The following is a 21225-nucleotide window of genomic DNA, read 5'->3' on the forward strand; positions in this document are numbered from 1 at the left end:
CAGGAGAATACACATGTGCACACACTTACATTTGCTTGCTGATACTTTTCAAATGTGCACACAACCATACAAACTTGCTCATGGTCAAAGCAATGCCCACACCTGCTCTCTCTGCTTCTGTTTCTTTTCCTTTCTCTTTTAAACTATCTATATCTCTCTCTCTCACACACACACACACAAACACTCAGCAGGAGGTGAGTGGCGTGGCTTGGGGATAAGGCTGTTATCAAACCTTCATCAGTGAGGGCCGCACTCTCATCTGTTATGGGGGCCATTTTCTCTATCGGTTCCATCAACTCTTCTTCCCCTTGCTCCCTCTCAGGCCACTTCCTGTCCCTGTCCATTATACTTGACCCTCCACAGACTAGCTTGAGTCATTGGGAGGAACAAGATGTTATTCTCTTGATGCATGAGACAAATGTATTTGACAAATGTTCAAGATTTGTCAAAAAGCTTGTTTGAAAAAGCTTTGATTTTTATGATAAAATTTATTTGTGTTAAAAGTTCCTGTCCATCCTTCCCTGGAGCTTTTCACTAAACGTTTCTAAACCAATCTCTGTTTCTTTTGGGAGATGTTGCTAAATTTTGGTAAACATGCCCTTTAATATTTCAATGAACTGGAAATAGTTTGGCTATATAGAAAGTCATGTAGCATAAAATGTTCGGTCTTCTACTCGACGTCAAGCTGGTGTGTCTCCAACAGACAAACAATGGTGCCAGAGAAGAAAAAATAACTTTGTGCTTGTCCTCTCACTATTATACACACCTCTAGAGGTAGTTCTAGAGGTAGTTAACCATATTATTTGCTGGCCATAAATAAGAGGATTTCTTATGGCATTGTTGTCTTTTACTATGGCAGGTTACGGTAACAGTGCTGGTTTAATCTGAACATTCTTTATATTGTGCTCAAGTGGAGTCTCACAAGAGATCTGTGTCTGTCAAGCTGTAGCTTTCTAAGTACAGCCAGTGTTCCCCATCCCCAAAGTAATGTCTTAAAGTGACACACACACACACACACACACACACACACACACACACACACACACACACACACACACACACACACACACACACACACACACACACACACACACACACACACACACACACACACACACACACACACACACACACACACACACACACACACACAACTTGTCACTTTCACGCTCCACTGATGCCAACTCTTGGGCATTGCTTTCCTCCTCGTGTCTTATCATACTTTGGACCTGATGTAACGGTGTGTTATGCTTTGATGGAGTTCAGGAACAAGTATCATGTTTGATATAATGCACTGGAGAAACAGAAGTGTAGTGCTGCCAGTATCGTACTGTAAGAACCCACCAAGCCTGCTTTAACAGATGATTAATACACTCATTGATGACTTGATGTCAAAATGTGACGCAGAAATAATCTGTGTACAATGGCTCTAATGTGTGTGTGTCTGTGTGTTTGTCCATTCCAGTGGAGTTCAAGAAACTGGACCTCGCGTCTTTGCAGTCTGTCCATCATTTCGTCCAAAGCTTCAAGCAGCTGGAGCTGCCGCTAAACATTCTGATCAATAATGGTGAGTGACGGAAATGTCTTGTTCTAGCCCCATGTGGTCTGTCTATGATGTCAGTCTGTAAAGTAACCGTTGTGTGAAAAGTAGAGATTCTTTAAACAGTAGAGTGTATTTTAAAAGCTGTCCCCTGACTGACTTTCAAAGCATCAAACGCAGCTCTAAACACACTAAAAAGTCTTCAACACAGTGTATTTCGCAGTCATGTACCAGAGGAACAACAATGTTAGAACAATTAAGATATTGGTATAAATTTCACTTTGTACGCTCACCTCAAAAGCTGGAATGTGTTTTTCTTTGCACCAAATTGTTTCTGCGAAATTTTCGTCTGTCAAGCGGGTGTCATGCTGGTTCCCGAGGGTCGTACTGAAGATGGATTCGAACAGCACCTCGGGGTGAACTACCTAGGTCACTTCCTGTTGACCTGGCTCCTCCTGGACACACTCAAGGATTCTGGGAAGTGTGGTCACATCTCCCGTGTGGTCAATGTCTCCTCCTCTGCCCACCGCATCGGCACCGTCAGACTAAATGATTTAAACAGCTGGTAGGCGCCACACCCACCCACCCACACACACACACACACACACACACACACACACACACACACACACACACACACACACACACACACACACACACACACACACACACACACACACACACACACACACACACACACACACACACACACACACACACACACACACACACACACACACACACACACACACACACACACACACACACACACACACACACACACACGAATAGTACATGTACATTTTCTGCAAATAATGAATTACAAAAATAAATATTAAATGAATATACAAAAAGTTTGACAATTTAAATAAAACAAGGATTATATATTTTTATGCTTGCACATACAGTAACTCTAATGGTTGCTGCTTATTAACCATTAATAACATGAAAGGTCATAGGTCAGGAGGTAGAGCGGGTCGTCCACTTACCAGATTTCAACAGCTTATTCACCCTGTCCTCCAGTCCACATGCCAAAGTGACCTTGGGCAAGTGCCTTGCCCCCGGTCGGCTGTGGCGGCAGTGTTTGAGTGATGTGTGATAGAAAAAAAGCGCTGTGCGCTTTGAGTAGTCGATAAAGCTAGAAAAGCGTTATATGACTACAGTCCGTTAGCTACTTACCATTAGGCATTAACCATTTCTAGCAGCATCTAACAGTAGCTGGAAGGACATTTTAAGCCAATACTGTGATCCATGTGTTTGTCTCTGGCAGCGAATTACATAAGAGAAAACGTTGTTTGGTTTTAAATATAAAATACAACAGTTTTACTTTACTAGAATATTCCCCAGTTAGAAGTGCTAGGGAATGACGTTAAAGCCTGTCATATGCAAACAGAGGAGGATGGGTTGTGGAGTTACAATTTAAAACATTTCAAGGATATGAAGTGAAATTAAGATTAGGAGTGACTCTGCGGTCCTGTGTGAATTAGGAAGGGGATTCCAAGAGGAGAGCCAAAAACAATGTAAGTCTATTTTGCTACTGTGTTGTTTTAATTGGAAGAGGATTTTAAGCCCCAAAACCTGTCACTCTCACCTGCACACTCTCTATACTGGCGTCACAAACACAGACTCCTCTGTTTTTCTTCTAGCACTAGTGGGCAGCTGTTGGCTCTGGTTGGCTCAGTATCATGCCAGCTAGCAGCACACTGCTGTCCAGAAAGATCAGCAGGCTCAACATCTTTATTGTGCTGTTCCGTGTGCATAACGGTGCAATACTTTGGACCTGATGTAACGGTGTGTTATGCTTTGATGGAGTTCAGGAACAAGTATCATGTTTGATATAATGCACTGGAGAAACAGAAGTGTAGTGCTGCCAGTTTCTTCTTACATGAGGAAACGTTTTCTATTTCGGCAACAGCGCATGGGAATGCACTGAACAGAACTCAGAGCTGTTTATATACATATCTCTCTTTTATATACATATCTGATGTCTTTCTTGCCTCCTCTCTCTTCAGCCAGTGTTACTCAGCCCATGCTGCGTACTGTCACAGTAAGCTGGCCCAGCTGTTGTTCAGCTCCCACCTCCACCAGGAGCTGCAGCGCCGAGGCTCTCCGGTGAGCTCATGTGCCGTGGACCCCGGCATGGTGGACACCGCTCTGTACCGCCACCTGTGGATGCCCCTCTGTCTGGCACAGAGCGCCTTCGCTCACCTGCTGCTGAGGGTAAAACACTGTTGTGACTTTCGTCTGCCTTATTCACACGTCCGTGACGGCAAAGATCAACTAGTTTGATTTGCTCTGTTAAATGTCAGTAACTTTTCAGCTTTACATCGTCCGCTTTCCTGGAAAGGAACTGCGGCTGTCAGTGCTGCTGACAGCCACACACACACACACACACACACACACACACACACACACACACACACACACACACACACACACACACACACACACACACACACACACACACACACACACACACACACACACACACACACACACACACACACACACACACACACACACACACACACACACACACACACACACAGTTATACATTTAAACATTTCTTGCATAGCTTCGAGCCGGCCGCAGGCTGCTGTTAATGTCCCTGGGATTTAATGGAAGGAGACGTGTGCGTGTTTGAGCCCAAAACTGCAATTGTCACAGGCATTTGCCCCAGAGCGCAACCTGTGGGATGGTTCTGCCCCACATACACAAACATCACACACACTTGTGCATGTAATCATTAACATTATACACACACATTGTGATTCTCACTGTGAAAGACTAAAAGATAGAGATAAAGAAAAAGAAAGATAGAATTTGAATCATATTCAAACAAAGAACAAACAATGTGCAGCCAATCAGGGAGGTACAAGAAACTAAATAAACCAACCATAAATAAAAATAAACTCAAATCTTAATACTCGAAACTGAAATAAAATTCCGCTTGATAGTCTCAGTATTTATCAGACTGAGCACCTTGCTTTTATAACCTCACAACTGCCATTTCTGCCAAGTAATATTTTTGTGAAATTCAATGTGTTGTGCTCCAGAGGTTGTTGATTTGACGGTTAAAAAAATTAAATATGAAGGATAAAAATTCAACATTATTCACTAAGTCACAACCGGGCAGGGCAATTTTAACAATAGTAAGATGAGTTCAAGTCGAGGCGATTTACATCAGTGTCAGATCATAACAGATATTATCTCAGGGCCCTTTTCGTACAGAGCAGACTGTACTCTTAATAATATTTACAGATACCCGTGATGGAGAACGTAGTCATTGTTATTCATGAGTGTTTTGGAGCCGTGTCCTCGGTGAGCAAATCAGATACAGCAGAGCAACAAGTCACACTGGTGGCCTGTTGTCATGGAATTATTATATATATATATATATATATATATATATATATATATATAAATCATTTTTTTTTACATTTTTTACATAGTTTTTGGAAATGTTGTGGAGTACCACGGCATAAAGTGACAAACGGGCACTGCTTCACACACAGAGTACAGCAGCGTCACTGTTGACGCTTGCAGGACGCGATCCCCTCTCTGCTCGGAAAACCTGCTCCTGGTCTCACAACTGACACTGAGATCATAGTTAAAAAGCATCAACACTAACACTCACTAACACGCACACTTATGCAGGCACACACACACACACACACACACACACACACACACACACACACACACACACACACACACACACACACACACACACACACACACACACACACACACACACACACACACACACACACACACACACACACACACACACACACACACACACACACACACACACACACACACACACACACACACACACACACACACACACGCACGCGCAACTACCCTGAGCCTTTTCACTGACACTAACAAACAATGACATCAGTCCTCCTCTGGCGTTCATACACAGACACGAACACACACACAAACACATTCTTTGTTTTTGCAGTGATAACTTGCTGTTGAACTTGTCATCCTGCTGTCCCTCCAATTCCTTTCGGTGTGTGTGTGTGTGTGTGTGTGTGTGTGTGTGTGTGTGTGTGTGTGTGTGTGTGTGTGTGTGTGTGTGTGTGTGTGTGTGTGTATGTGTGTGTGTGTGTGCGTGTGTACGTTGTCCACAGACTCCTGTAGAGGGCGCTGCCACTGTGTTGTATGCCGCCCTATCACCCGCCCTGGAGGGGGAGAGTGGAGGAGGCTACTGGGCCAATGGGTGCAGGGAGATGACAACACCACCGACCTTTGACCCACCGCTGCAGCTGAGCCTATGGGAGACCAGCCTCCGGTTACTGGGCCAACAGTAGCATGAGATTAAAGGGCGACACAAAAGGACTGGACCCTGAAGACAACATCAGATACTGACCCTTAACTCGGGCGAACCAGCCTTCCTTCCTTACTCCTCCTCCTCCCTTTCTCTTCAGTTCTTTTTCTCCGTCCATACCTCACATCGAGGTTTTTGTAGCATTATATTGTGACAATCCACCTCTGGACTGTGATTGGTTATTTGGGAAGCAAAGACTTGTTCCAGACCCGCCAAAGAAGGGCTACATGGGGATGGAAGACATGTTTTAGTTTTTCACTGTGAACGTGAAAACACACGCACATGAATAAAAACACATTGTAGGGTTTTATGGATGAAAGATTTTGCGGTCATGGATACTGGGCAGTTGCTGACATCAGTTGTTTTATTCCCGGATTGTCGCTAACCTCAGATATCTATAGCCAGAGATATTGTTCCATGATGTCGTTTTCAAAAACTTACTATGACACCTGCTCCACTCTGCCTTAATGTCATTAGTCTAGATTTCAGTGAAGAGTTTCTTTGTCCACAAAAACTAAATTCTTTTTTCAGATGATTTTCCATAAAAATGTTAAATTCTAGGTAAACATTAACATGCTCTTGGGGCCATGGAAATAGCTGAATTGAGAAGCTGAATTTTGTCTCTTTGCTGGCTGAAAAATCACATTTCAGTCAAACCCTAGGGTGTGCACACACACACACACACACACACACACACACACACACACACACACACACACACACACACACACACACACACACACACACACACACACACACACACACACACACACACACACACACACACACACACACACACACACACACACACACACACACACACACACACACAAATCTGATTCTTCAAATCTGGACCCGCCTTGCCTTGGTGGAGGAATGTGATGTCATCACTTTGCTTTGACACATCATAATGATTTCTCAGACCATCTTGCCGCCCCACCTGTTCAACTGGGAGCACCTTGTTGTTTTTGTACGTTCCTCTTCTGGTTACCGCTGTACTGAATCCTCACGTGAACTGCTGATCGTAGTTGTGTGATATGCTGTGTTTAAAAAAAAAAAACATAACATAAAAAAAAAAAACATAAAAAAAGGTATATTGCTGTTCTCATGAAGATGCTGGGAAAACATCCTCAACTCCTTTTTCCTTTCTCTCTCCACAACTCTGCAGTCTCACATTCCCACGGACCGAAGGGGTTTTTAGGAAAACCCCGACAAAAAGAAGAGACCCTGTCCAAATGTTGGACAGATTTGGAATGATTCCTCCTATAGACTTGAGAGTAATACTTTGTGTTTGTTTTGGAGATTTTTCTTCTGCTGATGTCACTTTCTGAGGACAGGATTTCCGGACGTTTCTGTTTGCTTTTGTCTCCTCGGAAAACAAAAAGGGGAAGCATGGGGAGCCAACCTCGTCTTCAATCTAAATCTGTGCCGGTTTCCCTTTGTGATCAGTGTTAATCGGTTTTACTGTGCCTGTGATAGATGTGTGTGTGCGCGCTTCATGCACAACGAGTTAAGCATTGACTCATGCTATAAACCCTATTCATGTTGATAGATAGCACAACAATGGCCGGTCCAGGAGGAACAGCAACGGAAAAGGAGAGGGGGAGAGAGAGAGGGAAAGCACTTTTTTTTTCATAACTCAAGCTGGTTCCTCATTGCTGCTGCTGCAAATGCTTCCTCATTTGGCGCCGCTCCCAGTGCATTGTGGGATTGTGATTTCCCAGTGGCGAGAATCAAACTCCATCTGCTGAGCTGACACACACACACACACACACACACACACACACACACACACACACACACACACACACACACACACACACACACACACACACACACACACACACACACACACACACACACACACACACACACACACACACACACACACACACACACACACACACACACACACACACACACACACACACACACAAACATTGGAAGCAGTACTGTATATCCAGGCGCAGGCTTATCTAAACAAGCACACAGCAAAAGATACATGGCTGCTTCTCTCATTCAGGAAAACACACATGAGCACACGCATAACACACAGCCATAACGCCATTGCCACTGTGATCAACCATTTTAGCTGTGAAAAATGAAAAGTTTCTCCGGAAATTAACAAGTTTGCTCGAAAGATCCTTCCCCCGCGCGCCGTCCCATGGCTGTGTCTGTCGTGTGTGAAGCAAAAGCATCACCGTGGTACTGCTGCTAATTCTGCCGGCAGCACAGAGGAGGAAAAGGATCCCGATGCACAAAAGCATATCAATGGGAAAAGAAAAGAAAAAAAACCCACTTAAGCGTTACCCATATATCAGGAATTTAAAATTGATTTGCCTACATCGTTGAAGTGCATTGTTTTCCGCAGTTACATTTTAAATAGTATATTCAGAAGAACATCCGCACTTTTTTTAAAGCAGTTTGTCCGCTCGTCACCGTTCAGGAGCTGGATCTTCTGAAGGTTAGGCTGAGCCCCCTCCCTGAATAAGACCACTCCAGATAATGTTGTGCTCAGGCCCTCTTTGTCACCTCATAAAGTCAAATAAGGATGTCGACGTTTAGGAGGACGAACTGTGACATTCAAAGACGCACCTGGGCTCCACCAGCAGGTTTACCTCCTTTGAATGAGAGTAGTCAGCCAATCAGGGTTCTGCGTGTTGAGGACTTTAGTCTTTTGCTAAATAGCGTGATCCAGAAAAGGAAAATCCAACTGAAAATGGGAATTCTCATCGGTTTTGAAGGGTTTCTTTCTTCTACTCAGTGTTGTCTTACAGCGCAGGGGGGAAAAACTGTCTATTGCCTCGGTGCTTCCTTGTTTGGCAGTGGTTCCTCGAGGCTACCGTAAAGTACTGACACAATGACTAGATAACCAACGATCAAACCTAGTCCTCTAGTGAAACAAATGAGCTTGTGCCCCTTCACATGAACGACGACACCAGCTTACCGACCAGCAGCACTCATGTTAGAGAGTACAAAGGTGTGTGATCTACATCCTGTCGCAGAGCCGTTGTGTTTCCCCGCTGTCCAGCTGCTACAATAGATGATTTGAAAAGCCCGGGGAGGGGGGGACGTCTGAGCACAAGATTTTCCAAAGACGTGGGCGAGGAGAAGTGTGAGGGTCCGTCTCGGTGTTCTTGCCGTGTAAAGTGTGCAGAGGGTTGCTGATAAATGTTCAATGATTACCTTGTTATATATTTAACGTACTCCTCAAGCACTCTACACGGGGCAGGACAGCACAGTGAACCTTCTGAACTCCAAGTGCAAATATAGAAAAAGAGCAAAAGCGGCTCAAGTAACGTCCCGTGATATTGTCTGTATGTTATTTACTCGTAAATTATTATTTTCTAAAGCTGCTGGTCGTGGACCAGCAGGGCTGTATGTAGACTGAAAATGCCCTAATAGACATTCTTCTGACTGACCTGGGATTACATTTATATTAAATGTTCTGGTCCCAAGTCCTGCGAGATCCTAAATGTGTTCATATGTATAGGAAGAGAAATTATAAAGATGTATACAGAGGGTGACCAGATGAACTGAGTCCTTACTGTGGAGGTTGGACCAGATAAGAGGAAACACATTATACCATGTGCCCGTTAACCATTCTCTCCTTTGGTTTTAGAGGATGTTCCCACCTGGAATCCAGTGTAAACATTCAGTCCATCTGGGCACAAGAGGATTTATGAAATGTGCAAAATGTTTTTGTTTTGATTTTCTTCGTTATTTTGCTGTTGTAGAAAATGACACATTTAATTGCTTTTGCCGTGCCTATGAAGAGAATCTTCCTCATATTACGTGTAAACTGTGAATTTTTCATGTAGAAATGAACTTGTAGAAACCGTGATACCGTCTTGTCCTGTGGATTTGCTGTAAGTTTCTTCTTCTCGTTGGAGTGAAGGTAATGGAGGAGTGAGGAGTGAGAGTGTGTGTGTGTGTGTGTGTGTGTGTGTGTGTGTGTGTGTGTGTGTGTGTGTGCGTGCGCATGTTTGTGTGTCAGTGTGTGTCTAGATTATAGGATGTTCATGTCCATGTTTTTTTTGGTCGATGGTTGTGACATTCCAGCAGCAGCCACCATCTTTTCTATTATCCAAAGCCTCTCAATAAACATATCATTGTGCCACTCGTGCTCCCTGTCCTTTACACTGCGGGTGAGTGAGAAACTGCCTGATGACGCATCGTCATGAGACAGCGAGCCCCAGAGCGTGCTCTGAACTTTGGAAGATGTTCTCGGATCCATCAGTGGAACACACACGCAGACGTACACATAAACACACTTTCACTGGAATTGACTCTATCACGTTTCCCTCTGGTTAAATATCATATTTTGAAGTTGGCAGACACTTCACGACACACATTGTGCTCCCGTCATCCATCAGGACTAATTGCGGTTCTGTGTCTAAGTTAACGGAGACACTTGGCCAGTGTGGACGATGTATCTTGCAATTAAGGGTCAACCCATCCCATGACCTGAGCTACAGCTGCCCCAATTTGTCAGTACGGGAGGAGTTTCGAATTTCAATCTGAGCTGACGACTTTCTCAGACTCGCCGCCATAAATTGCTGTCACTCTGCTTGTCAGGCTTTGTTCCCTAGCACATCTGAAATTCAAATTGCAGTCAGAATGGTGGCCAAGTCTACCACCTGAAAATCTTAGTAATCTTAAAAACCATGTTTCCTTGTCCATTTAGACAAAGGCAAGTTTCTTATTTCTGATATGTGACTGCGAGAACAAAAACTCCAGCACTTTTACAACGTACGACTTTCACGACAAAGATACTGTAAAACAGGTTTTAAACAAAATGTCTTGTTAAATGGTGAGTTCAATTTGGTTCCGTCAATAGCCATAATACTGGCTTTGATATTTGCCGTACTCTCTGTCCTACCCAGTTAACCACTCTCTCCCCTCACTCATGGACTCTTCTGTCGAGCTGTGACATTAAGCCTCAGCGTTGCTAGACCTACAATAATTATCGCATTTGCACATTGTAAGATCAATAATGGCGAAAGTTCAACAAGATAGTAACATCAGATTAAATGAACTCTCAAATGTACTGACCCTTGTGAACGAGTTGGCGATCAGCTGGAGGACTCGTCCTGCTGTAGCTGGGGCCGATCAGCTAAATCAAAAAGAGAAGAACAAAGAGGAGGACATTAGACACATTCATCAAGGGTGACACGATTGGACGAATTCAATTTAGAATCGGAAAAACTTAAATGATCCCTGCAGGGAGATAGTTTGTCACAAGTGCACGAGACACAGTGAAGTGCAAAGATGGAAACATTCAAAGTAGATCAATAGGAATTTAACAGTGAATTAACTGTAATGTGCAAAGGTACACTGCATGAAACGTGGAATGTGGGTGAATGGTAATTTTTCAATAGTGCTGATGGAGATGTGCAGAGAGGGAACGAATTGTCTGTCTGCATAGCCACAAGAAGGAAGGACCTTGAGTGGTCTATAGTGGAGCACTTTGTCAAATTTGTAAAGTCTACAACCCTGCCCTCGACCCCTTTTTTTTTTTAAAAATCACAGCGAGAATATTTATAAATTAAATTTTACAGCTAGTTACTGCACATTTACGGCAAAAAAAATCATTCAGCATCCTGTACCTTACACTGGTAAGAAGCTCATTTTTGGCTGTTCAGCAGTGATCATTTAGGTGTAATGTGATTATTTTATTTGCTTTATCAAATACCAATTGCCAACATGAATCACAGCAGAACATCAAAAACGCTCGAAATATGTCGAACAACTCATCGAGGTTCATTAGAATGGCAGGCAGGATGTCTACGCCATCTTGTATGAATAAGCATCTGACACATCTGGGAGAATGAGGTGCTGTCGCTCCAGCTCTTTCTTACATGCGGACATACAGTACAATGCGGCGCGTCTGTGCTTAAATTGACTGTCATCTGGGCTCAGTCGGGCGGATAAAAGAGAGAGGGAGCGACCTGAAATGACAAAATGATCATCCTCATTTAGTCCACGTCTTGGTAATTAATGCTGGTATACTTGGGACAGATTATGCTTTATAACAAAAGAGTATTATCCACAAAGCATTATAAACACGCTTAATGAGTCCTTATTCAACCATTAAGTGGCAGCTCTCCTTCCATAAATTCCTTATGGGGGATTTAATGAACTCATTGCGTGCACACTCGGAAACTAGGAGGTGGGCTAATAAGCATTCATTTATTTAATTACTCCCAAATGACTGAGAATACATTATTATTCATAGCAATATCCAAGAGGGACCTGGTTGTACACAGTCACTCACCTGTGCAAAACTGTAGCCTCATTACGAACCTCGAAAGTTATATTATTGTGTTAACTCTATTATTCCAAAGGGGTGGTGATTGTTTTCTCAAAAACATCACATTAATTTTTTTTCTATTTATATCTCAAACACATTAAGCTGCCTCCTCCCCTGGTGTCTTCTAAAAGCCAATTTTCTGCCTCTGTCAATCAACATCAGGTTTCAGGACAGTATCAAAAAGGGGGATTCATCAGGCAACATTAAGTCATTTTTTTGACCCTTTCTTATCCAAGTGAACCCAGTGTGAGAGCGTTGTGACCAGTGGTGAAATCTACTGGTGAGCTGGGCAATGACAATGAAAGTCCACATGAGTTCAAATGTTTTACCTTGTCACAGAAGCCTGTCAACGCAGAGATTTTACCGATGTCACGGAGAATTTAGAAATTTAGGTTGAAACGTGTTGTCGCCATCTTGGGGCACACGGAGTTGTATGATATCTACGTCTGTACTTCGCAAAATAATTTTAAAAAACAACCAAAAAGTAGACTTACAGTCTTTGAAGGAAAATAAACAAAATCCAACTCCGATAAACCAACAGCTCGAACTCGGGAACAGCGCAAACACAGTGCTGAGCTGAAACACAGACGAACCGACAGACGCACAAAGACTATATAGAGGGCAGAGTTAATTAGACACAGGTGAGGCGCGTTAGGAACAGGTGCAGACAATCACAGGGAAACACACCACTGCGTAAAGTGACCGTAAAGAGGCAGGAGGACAGGAAATGAATGTCAAAATAAAAGAGTAACAACCGACTCTAGAAACGACAAGCGTGGGATGGCAAAAGGTAACTTAACTAAGACAATGACACACACGGAATTGTAAATCAAAGCATTAACAATAAAGTCCAAAAAAACTAAAACAGTCTTTCAGAAATGTCATCAAGAGTTCATGATCTAGACGGCTTTGCTGATGCTGATTAGCAGACTGATATATACCAACGTCACCATTTTAATGTAATGCATTAGCATACTAATATTGTGCCAATTTGCATTAAAGAGTACTTTTGAATAGTAACTGAGGTTAATGGAAAAGTCAGTATTTAGTAAAAAAAACATTGAATTAGACAAATTAAAATTTTGACCTGGTCGTGGCGCTATGAAAAGTCATGGGCTCCGAAAGTTACAGTTAATCCCACGAAGAAAACATGAGCGAATGTGCCAAATTCCCCGCAATCTATCTTAATGCTAGTTGTCGAGATATTCTGCCAGAAGTCAACAAAGTGGACCTGTACTGAGAGATATTGCCATCCCCAGAGCCAGGCTGCCAACGTGGATTGGATATCGGATCAGTTTTTGACAACCTAACATCAATGTATGATAATAAATACAGAGCAAAATCATCTCCTTTGCTGGTAATGTTGATTCATAAGTTAAAATTAGAATTTGTTACTCAAAATGTGCAGTAATATTATCTTTACGTGCCACTGAGTTATTTGTCACCACCATCACAGATCGATGAAGGCTCAGGGGGTTTCCAGAAGGCACCTTGCTTGTAGCTGTTGAGAGCAGGGTGAGGGTAACTCATTAATTCATTCCCTTAATGCATTTTCAATGATTCGGACCAATGACCCTCCGATCGCGAGACGTGCCTCCAAAATCTTCACTAACTTTGCTCATACGTTTTTAAACATCATATTTCTTTTCATGATCTAAGGTCAATGTGCTCAACAGATGTGTCCAACAGATGTCTGATTAATTGTCTAATTAATGCACTGATTCATTTCCTCGGTGGCCGGAGGGAGGACCTTTGCTTTGACCTTCTTACAACAGGATTGAAAATCGCGGCGCCGCGGGAACCTAAATATGCAAAACCTGTGCATGAAGTGTGTAAAACCTGCTGTCCAGACAGAACAGAACAGGCATGAGTATTTTATTAATACTTTGGTCACGTCAAATCTGATGAATAAAAAGACAAAACCAGGTGTGATAGTATGATCAGGAGAGTAGGGACCCTATTACTCTATATGTAGTGTTCAACTAAGGTGGAACATATAACAAAATATCCTAAACAGCTAAGGATTTTTATTTTCCTTTAGAGTCTCAGAGCGGTCGGTCTGTCTGCAGGTCCAGCTATTAATGTGGTGTCAGTGTCACATTAAGACAGCCATTAATCTTCCAAGCTGCAGTGGCGTATGGGAAAGGCCTGACAGCCCAGGGCTAAGTGATGCATGTACCTTGTCAAGACTGAAATGATGACTTGATGGAGGGATGGATGGGAGAACGAAAGGACACATTTACACACACACACACACACACACACACACACAAGCCCAAAACACCCGGTCATAAAGGTGTGTGGAAAAGGTTAGCAAACCTGAAAACATTGAGCACTCAGATGTTTGCTGTTATTTTATCAATCACCTACAAAGAGGTTAAGACTTATATACATATCCAACCATCAACAAGAAACTTCCTATTAAAGGAGACATATTATGCTCATATTCAATTTCATAATTTGAATTCTGGTTACTACTTGGAAAGGTTTACACACCCTAATGTGTAGAAAAAGAATCACTTTCCTCATACTGTCCATTCCTGCAGCTCCTGTTCGCCGCCTTTCTCTGAAACACTTGGTTTCCCCCTCTTACATTTGTAAGAGGGTTAGGTTTAAAACTTTAAGGTAATGTAAAAAGTCAAATGCCCTACTGTACCTGGAGCCTGTGTTGGGTTTGTCCATTCTGGTATACTGTAGAAATATGGAGGTGCACAATAGCAGACTCCTTTGAAGAGGACCCACTCCTGATGTAGTATAAAGAGCTCATTCTGAGGGTACAAATAAAACACAATTTTTAGATCCAGGTGTATATACATCAATAAAAACATAACAAATACTGTGATCTTTAAATCCTACACACCGGACCTTTAAGTGTATTCATATTGCACCATTTAGGAGGCAGGTGTCCCAGTAAAAAAGATCATACACAGACATTTGAGGACAGTGATGCTTCCTCTTAAACCTTTTCTTCTATTTTTCTGTGCATCATACTCTTTAGTCACCTGCGACTTGTCATAGACACAGAGATTTGATTAACGACACAGAGGTCACACTCCCCAACAGAATCTGGAGCAGGTTTCTGTAACACATGCAGACCCTTTTAAAACATTTCCCTAACAGGACAGAGCATTGCACAGTCTTTCATATTGCAAATTCCTAGTTTGTTTGGTATGCATTCTAATGACTCTGTTTCTAATTATGGACCATTCTGTGCTCTCCAATTGTGTGGCCAGATTGATTTGGTTTGGACCCAGGTGTACGGTTGGCAGCAGTTGGAGGGAGGCCAGTAGAAATACAGATGGCCATCTTCACTCTGTATGTTTCTGTGTGGAATACCATTTGCTGGCATCAGAGGGATTTTGACTTCATGTGATATTTTTTTAATCATACAGAGATTTATTTGGGATTGCAGATGTTATGTTCACTTTTTACTCCATGAAAATATTGTTTTCCCTATTATAGGTGACTCTTTTCTTACTTTGCCGGGCCTCTGAGCCACTGAAATTCTAACAAGTGCCTCTGGAGATGATGGTCTGTTGTTCTTTACTATTGTTCTGAAAAATTAAGAAGAAAATTGGGCAATGTATTTGCAAAATATGAATTGTTTTGCATAAAATCTATAAACTTACAATGTGTCAATTGTTGCTGCAACTTCTACAGTTGACATTTGTTTCAGATAGTGGTGATGCATTTATTTTAGTGGGTAAATCAGCAACTCGGACAGCAAGGTCAAGGCTTTTTTTACACTGGTAAGGTAAAACTGACATCACTGCTGAAATAGGCTATTATTGGCTATTATTGGCTATTGACAGTCTCAACTCTTTGTCCCAGATTGGTTTACAAATCAGTCAACGTGGTTAAACACGACAGCCGGTTTAGTTGGAAGTTACGTTCACATTAAAGGTGAAGTCACATTAAACGTGTTTCCAAACAGTTCTTCACTTACACAAGAAAAATAAGTGGAGCAGACTACTGCTGATTTGGCGTTTGAACATGAATTTTAAAGACACAGAAAAAGGATGTAGAAGTCAAATATTTGTAGCTTCAGCAGGAAAAATACTGATGCTGGCCTGTTCACAGTGGTACATGAGTGGAGGTATCATATCTGGTCACAGTGTGCGTGTTTAAGAATTTACAGTAAGAGGGTTGAGAAGGTGAGTGGCTCAGCTTTTGTGCCTGTGTGTCTGTGTATCCCATACTGTCGCTTTCAACACACACCCAAACACAAACACACACATACACACACACACACACACGCACCCACACACACACACACACACACACACACACACACACACACACACACACACACTTACATACACATTCAGGCACTCACAGAGATGTACTGGAGGAGGGGATGGGATTTACTGTCTAAAAATGGCCAAAGAAGAGGAGGAGGAGAGAGGGGGGGAGGGTAAGTGAGAAGATAGCAGAGAGGGAGGGGGATATATTTCTCCCTGAGCTGACATGGAGAGGAATAGAAGAATAAGATGACAAGTCAGGAGGGAGAGAGAAATGAGGGGAAGAAAAACAAAACCAAATCAGAGGGAAAAAGAAAAAGAAATGGCGGGAACAAAATCAAGGAAATGAGGATAAACTGGTGAAATAGAAAATGAGCTGCCATCTTCTAAGTAAGATTTATACATTTGTAGGGCAGCAATGATGAACCAGTAACTTAGATCGTTTATTTAAGCCCAAGTAATAGGAAATGTCAATTTCTCTTGATATGTGAGGGGCTCTGCAAGGACACACACACACACACACACACACACACACACATATGCATGTACACACAGACAGCACGCACACAGGGTCTAGCCCGTCTGACAAGCGGATGGCACAACAATCTCCAGGGCACAATGCTTCACTCCACCCACTCATTTCTGCTGAGAGATACGGAGAGCAACAAAGAAGGGAAATAGTGGAGGGAGAGAGAGGAAGAGAAATGCCCACAGAGTGAGCAGAGGCATGCAGAGGACACGGCAGGAAAGACAGGGGAAGGAAAGGAAATGAGGGAAAGGAAAGCAGAGAGGAGAGGAAGAAGAGGGGGAGGAGGATGTCACGGCGGAGAGTGGAGAAAGAGGAGTGCGTGTTTGCGTCACATCTGCAGTGGAGGAGAACTGCCTGACAGCCATCAGATGCCTACTGAATGACAATCTCCCCTCCTCTCTCCGGTGGCCGGTGGGTTTCCTTTCCCCTTCCTTTGTTTTCATGGGAGGACAACACTTTGCCTCTCTCGCCCTACAAACGCCCTTGAAACTCGACGCGAATGCTCCGTGCTACCAGCGCCGGGGCGACTTCCCACCTGGCGATCCACCTTTCTCCGCGAGAAAATGAGCTCCCGAAGCTCGTACGGCAAGCCAATGCCACGTCATCGCGGTCGATAAATAATTACAGTCGAATCAATGCTGTAGCGTGAAACATGAGTCGAGTACAGTCGAGGTCCACGTGGTGTGATTCACAGTCAACAGCTGCCACAAGTGTCGAAGCAAGAAGAAAAAAAGGAAGGCGATACAGGCCAAGGCCTTGTTACAGTTACTGATAACCACTATGTGACTGAATTTGGACAGAGTTTCCATAGTCGGCGAGGGCATTCTTAAATTGCTGTTGGTGTGTTAATGGGCTTTAAGACAGAAAATGACTTTTAGATGACGGAGGGTGTCGTTAAAAGCAACAGGTTTGTTTGATGAGAAGATCATGAATCAAATCTCTACTAGGGACCTGGACATGTTTGGCTTCAGCTCGATGATATAAGAATGTAACAAAAGTATGAATTGTAGCAATGATCTTGTTCTAGCACAGTCTCTGCTGCATTTCTCCTCATCACCCCTCATCGTGTACCCAAACGCAAAACACATATATCATAGCGATTCAAGGTAACCATCACCTTTTAGCAATCATTTGTTTATGAACTTTGAACGTGATGAGACGGACAGATTCAGAAGAAAACAAAGCTCAAATGAAAAGCAACGGAGCTGGCCGGTCCATGCTCTGCATGCGCGATGCACATAGGCAACTAACAAGAGGTGTGAAAGGTGCCAATGGCCCAACATTCAGTCCGAGCAAAAGAGTTGGTCTCGGTCCGGATCAAACTGAACCGTGGTTTTTGTTCAGTTGCAGTGTGAAAACATACCTTCTGGGATCGGAAGTTGAGACAGCATTAAACAATTGAAGGAGAAAGAGAAAGTGAAGAGAAGCAAACAGGAGCCGTGGCACCACTTTGGGGGAGGAGAAATATAAAATTGCAATCTTCGCAGGATTGCTTGAGGTCTTCCCCCTCCTACGATATGATGTTTGAACGACGGAGACGTTCATTTGGCACATTGGTAGGAAGTGTGGAGTGCTGCACCTGAAGTTGGCGATGCTGATAGCGATACCATAATGATATAACAGTGGCAATGAAATTAACGGAACAAATTCATTCTGTCCATTCAAATGGAAAGACTACTACACACTGAACTGACAACACGCTGACATCAGACGCACCTCTGTCTACAAACTATCAATATCAAGCTTAGGTGGACGCAGCCCACACAGGTGCAGACGACAGGACGTACAGTACGTCTGTCATCCAAAATTCTTTAGTGCGCCGTTTCTAAATTGCAACGTGAAACCATAAGTAACAAAGGGGCGAACCTTGTCTTGGACATTGGTCTGGACTGCTATAGGTGAAAACCCCTGTAGTGTTTTGAACCATTGGACCAACATCCCACCTGTGTCGGTGTCCCGTTAAACCGTCCATAAAGTTTTTATTGTCCTCGACAGGCGGGAAGGATTCGGCATGAACTCGGCTCAAAGTGTTTTTCGACTACGCCGGCACGCAGGGCGATAAAGATGAGTCATACCTTTCATGACTATAAAACGGCACTAATTTTGCACACAGTTCGTCCTTTCAAGGAACAAACGTTTATTGACAACAGTCTTTGCCAGCTGACAACCCAGCCACCTCTTTGTTTCTGAATCCGTCATCTGGCCGGGCTGTTGAGAGCAGCCATGTTTACTTGAGGCTCATCACTGTTAATTACCAGGGCAGATGATGACGTGCTGCTCTGAGGTGAGCTTGACTATTCTCTCCAAACTGGTGGGGAATAATCTTTGCTCTTGTTCTCGCTTGATATAAAGTTGTGTGATCATATCATAGTTGTGTCATCATAATGTCATATCATACTCGCTAAATGGAATCCATAAAAAACAATTCTGTCCCTACTCGTCTGTGCGGGATTTTCGACAGAACAATTGCCCAAGTTTCTTTGTAGGTCATCGCCTAAAAGTCATTCAGCAGACTTTTCCCTTTCCACTTTACATTTGTGGACCGTGGATCTATTGTACGATAAATCACTGCACGGCCCAGATTTCACATGCTCCCAAAAAGCACAATTCAAATTCCAGTGTTCATTGACCCATGTTTCCTTTTGCAGTGATTGAAGCAGAGACAAGAAACTGCTGTGTTGTCATCTGTGAGACTAAATCTGTGGAAATGTCACAGAGAGACAACTCACCTCTGGGACGTTTCACACCCACAAGGTGTCACTTCTTAAAAAAGTTATTACAGAGCGACCAACACGGCAGAATTAAGAATTTACACAGGAGACTCTAGTGATTAGACCCCATCCTGAAATTAATTATGAACCCGTGAAGAAAGCAGATGACTATGTTCCCCTGGTGGCCGGAGCTTGCGGTGGGGAGATTACCTGCGAGTGGCCAAGGAAATTGTGACAAGATCTCATTAGCACAAGTCAAACACTTGCATAGCACTTAATTTTACTTCCGAAAACTACAGCAATTTTTAACCCTTAAGGTACGGGGACCAATCGTCGCCGTGGTTACACCAATAATGGTCTATGGTTACTTACATTAAAGCACATGTAATTTTGAGGAACTTGAGGCAACAACTGATGCTGCTGTTCTTCTTGCCTCACTCTGTGATGCCGTGCGTGGCCCAGGCCGTGCAACATGCCCTTGGACCGTTCCTACAGACAGGTGTTTTTACCTGTTCAAAAAAGTCCTCACTCAAAGAAGGCGGCAGTAACGTTGTAGAGAGGGCCGAGATGCAACTGATTATTGAAAAGGGAATCCCAGCACACAGGCAGGCTCTCCTTTACGTTCTCTCTGATCGCACATGTTCTGTCCTGTCAAAGGTTTTAAACTGACTACACTCAGTTGACAGAAGACAGACGTGGAGACGGATCAAGTTTTAAGGTTTGTTTCAAAGATATATTGTTGCAGAAAACTTGCAACAGTTGTTTGGTTGTTTTTTTTGTTGAGGTTCTGGCAGACAAAGAGTGGTGTGTGAGACCAGGCAGGTTGGAGAGCCAGACGGGCAGATGGTCAGAGATGGCAGAGGTTTACCAACTGCACTGGCAGATGAAGAAGGGACTGGACGTGGCTGGAAGGTGAAATTCGAGGAATAAAGAAACAGGTATAACACGGGAGCACATAGACGGGAGAGGCACAACGTCTGAGCAAAGGGCAAGTGTAATGTTTGCACCGAACCAGCGATGATTGAACGATCTGCCAACGACCGGAGGGAAGGAAGTGCTGCAGCTGATGAGCAGTTGATTAGCAGATGAGTCTCATGTGCAGGAGAGTTGGCAGGAGAAGGTATCCTGTAGCCACGCCCCGCAGGACACACACACACACACACACACACGCGCGCAAACAATGATGTCCAACGATTTCTGTGTACAGAATGCTCCTGTGTACTTCGATGCATTTACCATGTTGCTGGAAAATCATATAAATGCAAGAGGTGGCCAGGTTCTTTTTTGTTGTTGTTTGTTTGTTGTTGTTTTTGTCCCCCAACACATTTGACTTTCCAATAATTTTGAAAGAGGTTGATTTTTGTTTCATCAGTCCATGAAACTTTGTTCCACAACCTTTCTGGGTTTTGTTTGTGTGTGTGTGTGTGTGTGTGTGTGTGTGTGTGTGTGCGTGCGTGCGTGCGCAGATGTGCGTTTTGCACCTTACAATTCCATGACTTTCATTCCTCTCCTCTGGATTTTGAGAAGAGCAAAAGATTATGGCGAGATTGA

General features: G+C 43.3%; 1 protein-coding gene across 4 annotated transcripts in view; it reads left to right on the forward strand.

The window, feature by feature from the left end:
* The window catches only part of LOC118283082 (dehydrogenase/reductase SDR family member on chromosome X-like), a 40554-nt gene extending 30554 nt beyond the window's left edge, over nt 1-10000 (forward strand). For all 4 annotated transcript variants that reach the window (XM_035604763.2, XM_035604761.2, XM_035604760.2 and 1 more), the window contains 4 exons: nt 1466-1567; nt 1898-2105; nt 3553-3760; nt 5684-10000. In XM_035604763.2, coding sequence (XP_035460656.1) covers nt 1466-1567; nt 1898-2105; nt 3553-3760; nt 5684-5863 — 698 coding nt within the window. In that variant the 3' untranslated portion in view covers nt 5864-10000. The remainder of the gene's footprint in view (nt 1-1465; nt 1568-1897; nt 2106-3552; nt 3761-5683) is intronic.
* The last annotated feature ends 11225 nt before the right edge of the window (nt 10001-21225 follow it).

This window comes from Scophthalmus maximus, chromosome 14, assembly GCF_022379125.1.
Source record: "Scophthalmus maximus strain ysfricsl-2021 chromosome 14, ASM2237912v1, whole genome shotgun sequence".
In the NCBI taxonomy this organism is placed as follows: Eukaryota; Metazoa; Chordata; class Actinopteri; order Pleuronectiformes; family Scophthalmidae; genus Scophthalmus; species Scophthalmus maximus.